This window comes from Euleptes europaea, chromosome 11 (assembly GCF_029931775.1).
Source record: "Euleptes europaea isolate rEulEur1 chromosome 11, rEulEur1.hap1, whole genome shotgun sequence".
NCBI lineage: Eukaryota > Metazoa > Chordata > Lepidosauria > Squamata > Sphaerodactylidae > Euleptes > Euleptes europaea.
The window spans coordinates 28551196-28566411 of record NC_079322.1 but is presented as its reverse complement, the minus strand read 5'-3'; the positions used below and the strand labels follow the sequence as shown (position 1 = coordinate 28566411).

At 42.3% G+C, this 15216-nt stretch overlaps 1 protein-coding gene across 1 annotated transcript in view; it reads right to left on the bottom strand.

Moving 5' to 3' along the window:
- LARS2 (leucyl-tRNA synthetase 2, mitochondrial) overlaps positions 1–15216 on the bottom strand; it is a 63418-nt gene that overhangs the window by 22522 nt on the left and 25680 nt on the right. The window contains exons 8-13 of the mRNA XM_056857456.1: positions 13980–14139; positions 12181–12285; positions 10255–10370; positions 8621–8904; positions 4211–4309; positions 376–513 (exon numbers count right to left, since the gene is read on the bottom strand). Of these exons, the coding sequence (XP_056713434.1) occupies positions 376–513; positions 4211–4309; positions 8621–8904; positions 10255–10370; positions 12181–12285; positions 13980–14139 (902 nt within the window). The remainder of the gene's footprint in view (positions 1–375; positions 514–4210; positions 4310–8620; positions 8905–10254; positions 10371–12180; positions 12286–13979; positions 14140–15216) is intronic.

Sequence of the window (15216 nt, the reverse complement as noted above, 5' to 3'; positions counted from 1 at the left end):
AGAGTCACAGACACTATCCAAAAGGTGCTTGTGACCGTGTTACACCAAAATGTACAGGTCTTTTCTATTGTGCTGGTTGTGTTGCTGGGAGCTTGTTTGGGGCTCTGGAAGCATTACTAAGACCAGAAAAACCAGTATGGCCATTGGTGAGAACAAATAAATGAACATGTACTGTGGGTCATCGCAACTTTACAATGCCACCTCCTCTTTATTGTTTGTACACATCCTAAATACAGTCCAAAAATACACTCCTGGAGAAAGTTCCCAAGTCCCTGCTTTCTCACTGAAGAGTTTTAATTAAAACTCACAATGCCAAATGTGCGTTTGAAGATTGAGACCAGGATAGTTTGTCCACAGGAATCAAAGATAGCTTACTTGTGCTTCGTCAGCTCTTGATCATGGCAAAAATGACTGAAGAATCGGGCGTAGTACAAATGCATAACGGCGTGCTCCTTTCCTCCGATGTACAGATCCACAGGCATCCAGTAGTCTGCCAGTTCTTTATGAAAAGGCCTATAAAAGCACAACAACAAAAGCTGGCGCCAGGAACGCTTATGGAAACCATTCCAATCATTAAGAATCTATTCAGTCTGGCTTACAGGAAGCCTCTATTTGGGATGTCACCATTAGAGGGCAGCATGGCATTACTATTCTTATCTTGAAAGGCATTCTGAACACTCAAGTGGCCACTATTCATTTAAAACTGTAACGCTTCAGTATAAAAATCAAATATTCACACTGCTTTTTTAGGGCGTCAGACATTTATTGGGGGCGGGGGATCCTGTAGAGGTCATTAATTGCCTATGCATCTTACTGTTCAACCCTGTGCAGAGTTTAAAAAAAGGTAAAGGTCCCCTGTGCAAGCACCGGGTCATTCCTGGCCCATGGGGTGACGTCACATCCCGACGTTTTCTAGGCAGACTTTGTTTTACGGGGTGGCTTGCCAGTGCCTTCCCCAGTCATCTTCCCTTTACCCCCAGCAAGCTGGGTACTCATTTTACCGACCTCGAAAGGATGGAAGGCTGAGTCAACCTTGAGCTGGCTACCTGAAACCAACTTCCGTCGGGATCGAACTCAGGTCGTGAGCAGAGCTTGAACTGCAGTACTGCAGTTTACCACTCTGCGCCACGGGGCTCTTTGTGCAGAGTTACTCTAGTCTAAACCCACTGATTGCAATGAGCTCAGACTGAAGTAAACCTATAGGGTTGCACTGGAGTACAAGAGTGTTTCCCTGGCAAGCGAAGTCGTATAACAATGAATGAATTAAAAACCTCAGATCATAGCAAGGTAAACTCTGCACTGAGAATGAAAAACGTTAAGAAAAGGTCAATAACAGCACTGACAGATTTATAACCTGCCTTTTGTCCATCATAAAGTTCAAGGAAGTATAAATAAGATTTCCAGGTCTCCCTTCCGTGCCTGGAGTAGACCTGCCTTTGCATAGCTTCAGCAAGGTTGCTGTATTATGTGCCTTCTGGCTGTACCCCCAGACAAAAGATAATGCCTCTAAGCAGGCAAACTAAGAAGGATATCCAAATAATCTCAAATTCATCCAAACAGGATTTTTTTTTCACAACATGGGACCAGATTTAACGGTGCAAACCTGTCTGGTTTTCAGAGCGGCAGCTGCAGATACAATAAAACAGCTGTATGTATATGTATGCATATTACAACACTCGCTATTTAATAGCATTTTTCATGTATTCATTTCTAGTTCACATTCTTGGCAGACTAGCAGCAAGAAACCTTTTCCCTGAGGCTTGCATACAGTGGCCGATATAACGAAGAGTAAGCAACATCTCCTAAAGATTGAGCCATAAACATACAGGCAGATCCTCATGGGACTAGGATTTTTTTTTTACAGGCTTCCATCCACACAAGCCAAAGGCAAAGTCTGAAAATGGAGAACAGTGAATTCTCTCCTTAGAGCACAAAAAGTTAAATCCCACAACTCTGGTTGCATAGTATGACTGAAATGCTACCCCTGAGAAACTCAGGCTTTAAACATACTGAATATCCTATTTTTAAGTGCCTAAGGACCAAACTACCCTTACCTGGATAGCCCAGACTAGCACCATTTCATCAGATCTTGGAAGCTAAGCAGGGTCAACACAGTTCAGTATTTGAATGGGAGACCACCAAGGAATACCAGGGTTGGGACACAGAGTCAGGCAATGACAAACCACTTCTGAATGTCTCTTGCCTTGAAAACCCCATTGGGGTCACCATCAGTCAGCTGTGACTTGACGGCAAATAAAACAAATTAAAGGACCAAATTACATGAGACCTTTTCTAATAGGGAACCTAGAACCAACTAATTAGAAAAACATCTTGTGTGATGTAGCCCTTACTTGTCCTTCTAACTCTCTTCCTAGCTAGGTCAACAAGAAGAGCTTTCAATTCACTATTAAACCATCCATAATCAGCCATGTATAATTTCATATTTCTTAGTCCAGTCACACTTATCATTTGGAGTTATTTGCTCCAAGTAGCACTGTGTGTACTTGGGCATCCAACGTTCTGCACTGAAGCCGGTACAGACCATAATAAGAAAGTGACAGAGTCTTAACATGCACCAAACTTTGAAATGTCTCCCAGGTGAAATTCAGAGTTAATTCAAAACCCATAGCTTTTAATCTTGATTTACAACTGCATCACCCACTGTGACACATTTCCTAATGGGGCAGCCCCTCAGCACGGGAAAAAAGTGGATGGCAAAGACGCTGGATTAGATCCTGTGATTCCCTTTTGTCTCAGTTTTTTCCACTTGCGCTGATGGGAGAAGACCTGGCGTGAAGGAGTCATAGAATCCAACCTATTCTTTTAATTAGTTCATTGTGACAACTAAATCTGGCTAAAGCACTATGTCCCTACTGTTCTGACAGCATTTTACTACAGCTGTTTGTTTACTTCAGTTTTCACCTCAGTTTCTTTTCTGTGGAAGTGTACCCATAATCAAAAATTAGGGGAAAAAGAAATCTAGTATTATTCTCAAAACACTGATAACATTTAGTCACATGGACAGAGTTTGGGACCATAATTACTATTTGTTCTAAAATTAACTCTTCACAGGGAGAGCTGTGGACCAACCTGTGCCTTCTGTAATGGTGCAAGGCCTGTATCAAGAGAGCATCCTCACTAAGTGATGCAGTTTAAACCACCCAATAGGTTAACGCTGCATTCAGATGCCTTGACAAACAGCAATTAAATTCCAACTGGGCATGAGCACAGCTTGTTGATGTGCTTGCACATGTGCCTCACTCACCCCCTCTCTTTTCTTCTAAGGGGTGGAGCCTGTTCAATGCTTCCCCAGCTCGATCACAACCTAGTTCATCATGACATCTAAAGGTAGGCACCTCGATGAACCGGAGTATGTCTACACACAAGCCGGCATTCTAAACTGGGATATAGCCACGGTTTTGAACCCCAGCTTGTGGGGAGGAAACGAAGTCCAATTTGCCAGAGGCGCCTGCAGGTTCAGACTGGAACTTAATCAGACCAGGGCGTTTTCCAATAAGCTCAGCACCCTCGAAGAGGAAGGAGGTGGGAAGAGCAAGGGGCATGTGTGAGCACAGAAAACAAACTATGGTCATGCTTGACTGGAGTTTAATTGCAGGCAGTTTGTTGCGAAGGTTGAATGAAGATTAACTCAAATGAGCCTGGGACCAGGCAACAATGACAGAACCCCAATACGAATTCCCCGCAGGACCTCTTTCCATGCTGTTCAGCATAAGCTGATGGCAAAGGATTATCCAGAGCAAAGCTTTGTCTCTTTTCCCAACATGAGCAATATGAAGAATAAGACGACGAGTTGGTTTTTATATGCCGACTTTCTCTACCACTTAAGGAAGAATCAAACCGGCTTACAATTACCTTCCCTTCCCCTCCCTACAACAGACACCCTGTGAGGTGGGTGGGGCTGAGAGAGCTCTAACAAAGATGTGACTAGCCCAAGGTCACCCAGCTGGCTTCGTGTGTAGGAATGAGGAAACAAATCCAGTTCACCGGATTAGCGTCCGCCGCTCATGTGGAGGAGTGGGGAATCAAACCCGGTTCTCCAGATCAGAGTCCACCGCTCCAAACCACTGCTCTTAACCCCTATACCATGTTTGCTCCTTAATGGATGGCATTCATAATTATTAATGGGATGGCATTAATAGTATTAACACAAATGGCTGCATTTCGCATGCGGCACATCTAAATGACGTACCTGTCAGAGTTATGAGGATCGGTGTATCTTAAATAATACCAAGCGGAATCAACAAACGTATCCATGGTGTCCATTTCCCTCTTTGCAGGCCCCTTACACCTAAGGAATGCATATTATCATGATTAGAGTCCTACAGAGATCAAAACTCAACACCAATCTGTTACCCGAGAGCCAATTTGCACGTTGCAAGAAGTGAGAATCACAGATATCTCACTCATGCTTCTGCAAGCCTCACTTCTAGCCAAACACTCAAAGCAGGAGCTCAGAGATCTCATCGGAGGCGGGAGCTTCAAGCCCGCTTAGCTCCTCACGTCAGAAGTGAAGCAATCAGAAGTGCGATTCGCTCAGGAATCCCTGTTTCCGAGAGTGTGCAAAATCAGTCTGAACTCCCTTAACGAGGGGTTCAGATTAATGGGTCACAGATTAATGCACAATTATTACAAACAACAATAACAGCAACGCATCATCCCAGGGTGGGTTTTAGTTGTTCACAACCCTTTTTTGAACTGCCGTGACACTTCAGAGTTTCCCAGGAACCGCAGCCGGCTCCCTTCTATCAGCACCCCAGTGAACGTTCAAAGAAAAAGCAACAATCTGTTCCTTGTGGAACGAACAGAGGGAAAGACTACTGCTGTTTTGTAGTAGCGTGGGAGTCTGAAACCCACTGGCAGCCCAGCAAAGACAGAATGTACCTGGCAGGCGAGAACATTTTCGCTCTCGTCTCCAAAGCCTGTAAACCATTCATATAATTTTATAAGCATGCAATTTTGTATCTAGACCCCTCTAAGATACCGAGCTGTAGGCTTTTAGATATCATCAGGGTTCCTGACTAGTTCAGCACAGCTGGAGACCACATGACACCACGTCCACTTGACGAAGGGGAAGCAAATAGGCAATAAAACCAAACCTAGCAAGTATTAATATTTTGGACGCCGTTTACATTTCTTACATCTATTACTCTCACGCACATGCATAACTTAGTAAATCCTGGGAACAACTCTTTTTCCTCCCCAGGGATCGTGTAAAATGAGAGAATACATGGACTTCTAAATAAGAACAGCCTGAACAAAGGGTGGGGTTTTTTTTTCAAGTTGAGAAATAATAGTTATTAACTTCCTAGCAGTACAGTGTAACAAAAATTGAAATGTTTAAAGAAGTTACTGTTTGACCTTTCTATCTTCCTTCCCTCGAAAGACCCCCTTTATCTGCCCCCTCCCTTGAACAACTCTGGCAGGCATTTTATTCCAATAGTATTGAGCATATAGTTCTCTCTCAATCATTTATCTACCAGCCTCGGTCTTGATGTCACAAGCTGTACTGGGCTCATAGGATAGAATCTGGTCAAACAGTCTCACAAAGTGAATATTTTTTGCATTCATAACATGCTGTAGAAGTGACATATTTATTTATATGGAGATTGGGCCAGAGAGAGAGAGAGACTGTTCTTCCAGCCAACATGACTACATATAGGAGATACAATTGACCACATCCTTTTAGATTGCCCCTTCTATGTGACTCTGCGGGATAAACTGCTATCTACTTTGCTCCAGTACAAGACATACAGGAGTAATGAAGCGAAATGCAAATTTCTTTTGAGTGACCATGATCCCAAAATTACTGCTACCGTGGCTGAATTTCTTACAGGAGTTCTTAAAGAACAAGAAAAGTTTTATTAGCCCGACTGTAACTTATATGTCTTGCCCTTTGGAGGTATTTTGTTGTTGTTTTTTCTATCTCTGTCTTTGGTATGCCAATAAAGGTTAATGAAATGAAATGAAATGAAATGACTACATATAGGATGCTAAAATTTGGCTGTCAATGTATACCAGTACTCCCTGGGTAGCCCCTTTGGCCTAGAATCCTCTTCCTCCAAATCCCACGTTTGTGTGGGGTTGGTTGTAATTACTCAAAGTTGGTCTATACTTTCAGGCTCCCACAAAAAAAATCCTAGGACAGTACCATGTGGAATATGGGGGGGGGGGGAATTGGGATGACTCTGAATACCTCATCATATTAACAACATACCTGTACATAGAGAACAGGAATGTTGACATCGTATATAACAAATTTACAGCCCATTCCTGAACTTCCAGGATGAAAGTCCTTACGAGGCCAGAAAGGGGCTGTGCCGGTGTTCGTGCCCCTTGTGCCAGCACCCGTGCCACTTATGCCATCCGGGTTGGCGTGGACGCCGGAGGGGGCCCCCGGACGCCATTCTCCCAGCGCTGCCACAGCAGTGCCATCCAGGGAGGCCGGCTAGGCCTTTCGCAGGCATCCCACCGACGCAAAGCCCTGTGCCGGGGGGGGGGGGACGACGTTCCCAGGCCGTGCCAGGGGGGCATAGCTGCCAGTAGGCAGCTTCCTGTCCCCTTTTGCCCCGGTACACTGATGGTGAAAACAGCTTTTTGCTGGTGCAGCCTCACTGTTCTCAATGGGGCAAAATGCCCCATTTAAAAGACTTTTGGTGGCCAGGGAACAACTTTGGAGGTGCTGTCGTGGCTCCCTGGCCACTGAAGGCTCAGGAATGAGCTGATATAGGAACAGCCATTCATTTTTCTTTTTACTCTACCTACGGGTTCATTGGCCTTAGTTGTGACAATTAGGTCCGATTTGTATACTTAAGATGTTTTTAAAACTCATTAAGCAAGCTTTTTTTTTTTTAACAATAGTCCATTTGGAAAAAGTTAAGTCTATAATCTTCAATTGACACACTAGTTTTCCACAGGCAAGGTTCCATCAATGTGACCCCACTACCTGCATTCTAAATTGGTACAATTCTAGGCAGGTTACACAAATCGTTCTTCTGAATGTGCAGACTAGCATTCAGAGACGAGGGGGAAAAGATGTTCTAAATAACTATTATTAACTTAGATGTCTCATGGTTAAAACCTGCTACCGAAACCCATTTCCAAGGCTAAGCCCAGGCAAAATGGGGGTCAGGTTAAATTTCAGAACCATCAATTATACGTCTTTGCATTAGCTGCGCTTTTAATGACACTAATGACACTTTTACTTTAGCTGCGGGCTTTTATATAGAAAAGACGTATACGGAGAGGAATTTCTTTTGTTGAAATCTGCCAGTGCACAAGTTCCTCTTGATCTCAAACGCCTTTTGCAACAAGATCAAGTCCTCACGAGACACAGTGCTGAGGCACCTCATTACCAAAAAAACATCTCTTCACTGGCCTTTGAATGTCCAGAGAAAGTGACAGGTTTACTGCTTCTTAGTTCTGAAGTGTGAATGGCTTGAGATCGCTCATGATGCCAACTAGGCAGCCTAACAATACAGAATTCATCATGTCAAATCTGCTGAGAACAATGTTCTATTATATGCATGATGAGAAAAAGAGTCTCCCAAGGATACTGGGAAATTCTGATTCTTTCTACTCACATACGCCCACCGTCCACTCAGCCCTAGACAATTTAGATCTAGTTTTCCTAATGAATATGTAATTCTGTAAACCTGAATTTAGAATCGACAACAATTTAAGCAAACAAAAGTCTGAAATGTGGTGGGCATAGCATTCCATTAATTGCCCACTGCCTATGCCCAAAGCAATGTCCATAAGATGACGTCACAAATTACAGTTCTGCTACTTGGAGGTAACCTTTTGTTACACAGGCAGGCAGTTTATCGACACTTGAATGCGTAGTCAAACAAAACAGAAAGGATGGGTACATATTTTTCATACCCACTAGACAAAGCAATATGTGAAGGGAGTATTGTACCGGATTCATATCAATAAATGAATAATCCTCATTTCTTTAGCAAGAGCAAGTAGAATGAGTGAAAGGGAAACAAATATGGAACTGGGTTGTGGTAAACAGGAAGGGTAATAAAGGTACTAAATTGCTCTATTTTGACAAGCGACAATCCTCGGGGGGGGGGGGCGCGGAATGACAGCTGCGAAAAAGTGACATTTGTAGAACAGCAAGATTTGAGTCCAGTAGCACCTTAAAGACAAACAAGATTTTTTTCTACTGCACACCAGTACAGCTATCCATCGGAAATTATCTGTAGAACAGGAAGCTTTATTGCTTGGTTTAGCTTTTCCAAGTTATGAAGTATATTAAAAGTATGGCCCAGGCTAGCCCAATCTCACCAGCTCCTGGAAGCTAAGAAGGGTCGGCCCTGGTTAATACTTGGATGGGAGACCACCGAGGAAGTCCAGGGTCACTACGCAGAGGCAGGCAATGGCCAACCACCTCTTGATGTCCTTTGCCTTGAAAACCCTATGGGGTCACCATAAGTCAGCTATGGCTGGACAGCATTTTCTGTCACATTTTTCTAAACCATTAACTACTCCTCAAACCAAAGGTCACACAAAAGGACTTGCATAAGGAAAAAAAATCCAGGAATTATTCACAACCAAGTTACAGTCAGGGGACTTACAAGAAATGTGCACTCACCTGGGACATGAGCAGTTTATCCAGTGGGCAGCAGAAGTTAAAGGTGAGCCACCTTTTCCTGTAAAGGATGTTATGTTGGGCAACCTCACAGGTAAATCCTCATAAGGCACTGGAACAGGACCGCAGCTCTGACAGTGAACTATGGGAATCGGTGTCCCCCAATAACGCTGCCGTGATACCAGCCAATCTTTTAATTTATTGCTTGTTAGATGTCCTCCTACTCCTTTATTTCTGGCTTCCTGGGTAATGGCATTTATTGCTTCTTGCCTACTCATACCTGTGAACTGACAAGGAGAACTGCCTTTGTACCCAGCTACTCACGCCGCTGAGGTAGGCAGAGTCATCTTCTTATGCATGGCAAATATTCCTCTAACCACTGATTAAAAAAAATGGAATTCTATATAACAGATCCAGTGGATTTTCAAAGATTTCCCCTTTCCATTCTCTTCTTAAAGTCTACAGATCACAGTTAATAACCTTTTAGATCTTTAGAGTTAGATGGCTCTCTTTTCCTAGGACATTAATGCAACATTTCAGGGGCCAAGGAGGAATAAAAAAACAAAAACCTTTTTCTATAAAAAAAAATTTCTGACTTCAAATATAATCTGCCAAGTATAAAATGGATATCTCTTGCATGCTATAGGCACCCATACATCTTTAGAACTGTCTAAGGCCAGAATGCACTGTGGGGAAGTAGCTTTGCACGGGAACCTTCCAGGCCTTCTCCCATTACTGTCACACACACACTCCAAAAAGCCATTCATGCAGGATGAGGGACCTCCAGAGCAGAACGTGATGTGGCACAAGAAGACCAGCGACACTCGTGTGCCCTGTGCATGGACGCTCTTCACACAAGGGCATTGATCTCTCTGGATTTTGACTTGAACTTTTTCCTAAAAACGCCTTCCATTCAATACTTGAAAATATTGGGTAGGCCCAATACTGGAAGGTTTTATGAACTTTCATTGGTTAACAACATAAGAAAGGCCATGCTGGATCAGACCAAGGCCCACCCAGTCCAGCAGTCTGTTCACACAGTGGCGAACCAGGTGTCTCTACGAAGCCCAAAAACAAGACAACTGCAGCAGCATTATCCTGCCAGTGTTCCATAGCACCTAAAATAATAGGCATGCTCCTCTAATCCTGGAGAGTAGGTATGCATCATGACTAGTATTCATTTTGACTAGTAGCCATGGATGAACATGTTACCATGAGTTGGATTCACCAACTTTTTTACTTAATCTGACACACTTCCCTGACACGCTACAGCTCCCATCCCAAGTGGCTGGGATGTACATGAAGGTCTCATGGTTCTCAGCATTCACTTTTGGGGTGGTTAAGAAGGGCAATGCTTTCTTTTACCAGCAGAAAAGCTGGCTGGATCCAACCCTCTGCTTGGTCAAAATCATTCCAAGCATTAAGGAGAGTCATCCTAATAGTTTTTTTAAAAATCCCACACTCCATGCAGATGTAGGCTACGGTTTGTAAATTTAATTTCATGTTTTGCATTTATTCATTGTATCTCATATTTCAAGTCACATAGCTGTTTTCATTCTTTAAAAAAATGATTGTTGTTCCCAGGCAGCACTGAGAAGTGGGGAGAAAAACAAAAACACACGCACACACGCACCAACCTCTCCAGAGCTGGCCAGTTTCTCTGAGCCATCTGGCAACGTTTCGATGACATTTTCAGAAGCCAGACCTAAACGCCGAGCAACTTCAGCATCGTCTGGCCTAATGCAAGGGACTCCTGGGAGAGGGGTGGGTGGGGAGAAAGATAAGCAATACACATTTATTGAACAAAGATGACCTCACCTTCCTGCATTCAAGTAGGTTTCTAATTCATAATTTAGTAGACAATGTACCACTAACTTTATACTTCACAAACCAACTGCAGCTTGCTCTTCCTGTGAACAAATATCAAATTCTGTAATTCATGGGTTTCCCCTTCCTCCTTCCCTCACACACAGAACCATGATTCTAGCCTGCCTGCTTTTGTTTAATTCCCATCTGATCTAGTTCAATCTTGATGTACAGCCCTAGTTGCTGTGAAAGAAACAAGCCCCTATTTGTCAAGGAACCCAAATCAGACGTTGCAACAACTTGGTGTTAAATCAAAAACTCCCTAAGACCAGAAAATCTTTTAATCATGGCTCTGTGAGGGTAGAAGCAAACAAACTCAAGAATTTGAAGATTTTTCATCTCATGAACAAGCTGGCCACAGCCTCTAAAATACAGCATCAGCTTCTCTGTCCCATGTTTCCCTGTCCTTTACAGTACACATATAAGGCTTCAAAAATCAAAATGGATTTTGCTTGATTGCTATCTCTAACTTTATTAAATTGAGATTCTACATTCAATGAAAACACAGCCCTTATTAGGTCTGATATATATATATATATATGCATTGCTCTTCTCACCTTGAAGATATACAAGGATCATAGAATCAGAGTTGGAAAGGGCCATACAGGCTTAATGCAGGATCAGCCTAGAGCATCCCTGACAAGTGCTTGTCCAGCCTCCTCTTAAAGGCTGCCAGTGAGAAGGAGCTTACCACCTCCCTAGGTAGCTGATTCTACTGTCAAACAACTCTTACTGTAAAAAATTTCCCCCTAATATCCAGCCGGTACCTTTTTGCCCGAAATTTAAACCCATTATTGCGAGTCCTATCCTCTGCTGCCAACAGGAACATCTCCCTGCCCTCCTCTAAGTGACAGCCCTTCAAATACTGAAAGAGAGCAATCATGTTCCCTCTCAGCTTCCTCTTCTCCAGACTAAACACTCCCAACTCCCTCAGCCTTTCCTCATAAGGCTTGGTCTCCAGGCCCCTGATCATCCTCGCCACTCTCCTCTGCATCCGCTCGATTCTGTCCACATCCTTTTTGAAGTAAGGCCTTCAGAACTGCACACAATACTCCAGGAATGGCCTGACCAATGTGGTGTACAGCAGAACTATGACATCTTGCAATTTGGATGTTATGCCTCTGATGATTTGCGACAAAAAAGTTAATGCGATCTTGGGGTGCCTGCTCATATTTAACTTACGGTCCACCTTGTACCCCAAGATCTTGTTCACACACACTGCTGCCAAGAGGTGTATCCCCCATCTAGTATGCATGTCCCTCATTTCTGTTACCCAGATGTAGAACTCGGCACTTATCCGTTGAATTGCATCCTGTTCACATCCACCCACTTTTATTCTTCATTATCTCTGGCCTACTGCTCTATTATGAAATGTGAGAGATTTTGAATTTTTTCTGGTCTTGGTGTTCTTAGTGGATTGTACTAGACCCTGTTAGGTAATCAATCTGAATACAGGAAGTTGCAAGATCTGCTCTAGCTGCAAGCAAAGATTAGGATCCAAAGAAATGTGGTACTGCTCCTTGAGTAGTGGTACTACATGTATTTGTCTGATTTTCTTATACACAACAAATGCTTAAATGACACAGATAGCTGTCTGGTAACTGCATCTCCTTCATTTCTCCTTCCATGCATTTTTGTAGATGCCAAACCACTACCTCACCCGTTTTAAATATGCTATTATTTCAATAAGCACTCACCTATTTTAGTGTCTAGATAGCCTTCAAACTCTGATTTTGCTGATATGACTACAGGAATCTCCTGATTTGTGAGCAAGTTTATAGCTGTCACCGAAGTAAGAGAGTCTGAAAAAAGTGATCATAACAACATAAATGCCAAGATTGCTCAACTTTTATTAAGAATAAATGTTGCTATATTATTACTCAGTCCTCATGCAGCATGTCTGGGAGATCAGATGTTAACTGGCATAAAACTTTACTACTAATTTTAAATGTAATTACCTTTTAATTAATATAAACTCGTTTCAGCTACTGAAAGATTTTTGTGTGTCAATTTTTTAGTTTCTTGGTCAATTCTCTATTTGTTCTTTCTGAAAAAGAAATTACTATTCTCCAGGTCTGTATGGAAGGTTTTCACAAATCATACAGGAAATAAAGACATAATGGCATATTTTTGCCATCTTATGGGACTCCCCCTCCCCCATATATAGGGTTAGAGCCAAAGTTTCTGTTCTGCTAAGGTTGGAGCCCTTTTCTTTGTGCAACATGTACTGAAGGAAGGCTCCACTGTTAATGTAATGGATACATCTCATAAGTTTAGAAGGACTGTCTGTTTTGGGAGTCTGCTGTGTCCTGATCTCTTTTTAGGTTTAAGAGAGCCAATGCTGCCATCTATCACTAGGTGTCACCATTTGCAATTTGTCTCTTAATTCTATATTCTGTCACGAGGTGGCACTATTTTTTCCACAGAGGTACAACAGAATATTCTGCAATGCTTTATTTTCACAACCAGCAGCAAAAACAAAACAAAAACCAAAGAGGAAGAAAGCAGGGATGGGAAAAAGAACCATGTACACTGGGCACATGTTTAAAAGTACAGCCCTACAGATACCAGTTCCTAAACCTAGGTAAACAACCAAAGGAATACATACGACCATTGTCCAAAGTCATCCTAAACTGAAATAAGCCCAGGAGAAATATTATCCACAGAGAGTCTAGAGCAACTTTTGGTTGAAAGACCAAGTAGCCTCTCTTGGGTATTCAGCAAGTGGGCTCATTCTTAGTCCTACTGGTATTTGAATATTTTAATACTATGATTTTGCAAATCTGAAGGCTGCTTCCTGTGTTCCTGAATTACAAGTTTGCAGCTCTAAAGCAATAAAAATAGGTTCCAATGATCACTTTGCAGTTATTAAGTACAACTTAAAAAAATAAATCTTAGATGCAGAAAATGTTATTGCAAATTAAAGATGACACTTGAGGATTGAACTGGCATAAACACTCATTTTAAAGGCTTAAAATTAAACCGTTGGATCTGAGGTTTTAGAAAACACAGTTAGAAAATTTTGTTCTACTTAACCAAGGCTAAAAAACAAATCCAGCCACTAGAATTAAACCAAATTTGGATGAGAGTAAACATTAACTAAATGCCTGGATAAAGACTTCAGAAGTCAAAGGAGAACATGTATCGCCAAAGGCAGTAATGGAACCATCAGAATCCTGCCAATCTGAGATTGTGATTTATTAGATAATTTTGGCTCAAGGTCTCTTGACTGGGCAGACTAATGTAAATAATAAAGAGTGTGAAATGTGTGAATTAGTTCATCTTGCCTTCCCTCAGGTCTTTAACAAATTACACACACACACAATCGGAAGAAGTGAGCTGTGACTCACAAAAGCTCATACCCTGCCAGAAATTTTGTTAGTCTTTAAGGTGTTACTGGACACTTACTTTTCTACACACACAACTGTCAACTGCCTACCTTTGTAAACGGAATGCTACTAGAAACAAACAGAAGCACAGGGGAGGGGAGAATCACCTTTGCCTGGAACAAACTCTTTCTGGAGGATTTCCTTTAGACAGTTGTTTCCATGCAACAGCCGATGGCTAGGTAAGATGTACAAGTGAGAAGCTCCATATATGGCTTCAGGTATAGAGGTATAGGCTGCTATTGTCTCTCCTGTTGGTTTGTTATTAACCTGACAAAACACAGTAAATGTTCCAGGAAAAAATGGTTATTGCAGTTTGCCTCTATAACAATACAACACTTTCATTTAAGGATCCTATCCACTTAGGAATTCCACAAAAAAACCCCAAACATATTGTATAGGAATAAATGATGAAATCTGACAAAGGGCACTGAATATTAATACATAAAGCACATTTTAACACTGCCCATTACGCTAACCATGGTCCAGGTGTGCGCCGCGGACTCCACTCCTTTTCGTGTATGAATTCATCCCTCCCTATCGTCTTCTGGTGCAATAAGAAGAGATATGTACTGGAGTTCTTGCTAACCATGTTTACATCAAACCACAGTTGGCCACTTCTAATCATAGTTGACAGTTGTGGTTGGGAGCAAACCACGGTTAACAAAACCAATGCTGACAGGAACAGAGAAGCAGCATGCAAGCCACAGTTAGAAGACAGGAAAGTGTATGTCCCCAACCCTAAGCAGAATTACACCACTCTGAGCCCATTGGTTGTGGTTACAGATGTTAACCTTAGGATATGCCATTGTGCTATTTTAATGTTTTTAAAATATTTTTAACCTTTTTAACCTTTACATAGCGCTTCCAATAAATTATATTTACAGTATTTATATATTTTCCTTTTACCCAACCTCGGGTACCCAGCTTCTGTTTTTAGGTTGGGTCTTATTCCCCTCTTTTTTCTTCCATGGTCTGTAAGTCTGCCATACTCAAGGGGTAATTAATTGACTGCTCATTTGGCTGCTCTTCAAAATGCTCCATTCAAATGATTCCCCCACTCTACGCATAGCTCATGTGTCGCTTTTAACATCTCAAATTGTTAAAGTAAAAATCAACCCCAGCTTTCCCTAAAACGGGGTCCACCGCTACTTCCCCAGTGTTTGCTGACCTTAACAGAACGTGTCCAGGGCCATTGTAAAGCAGGGCTTGTTATTGGCTACCATCATGCAAATGAAAGGGTTTTCAATGGCTGAAATAGCCTGCGGCCACTGGTGGAACAGAAGAACTGGTAAGCACCTGGGCTTTTCTTAATCAGTGTGTGTTTATTTTCCCCATTCAGGTTTT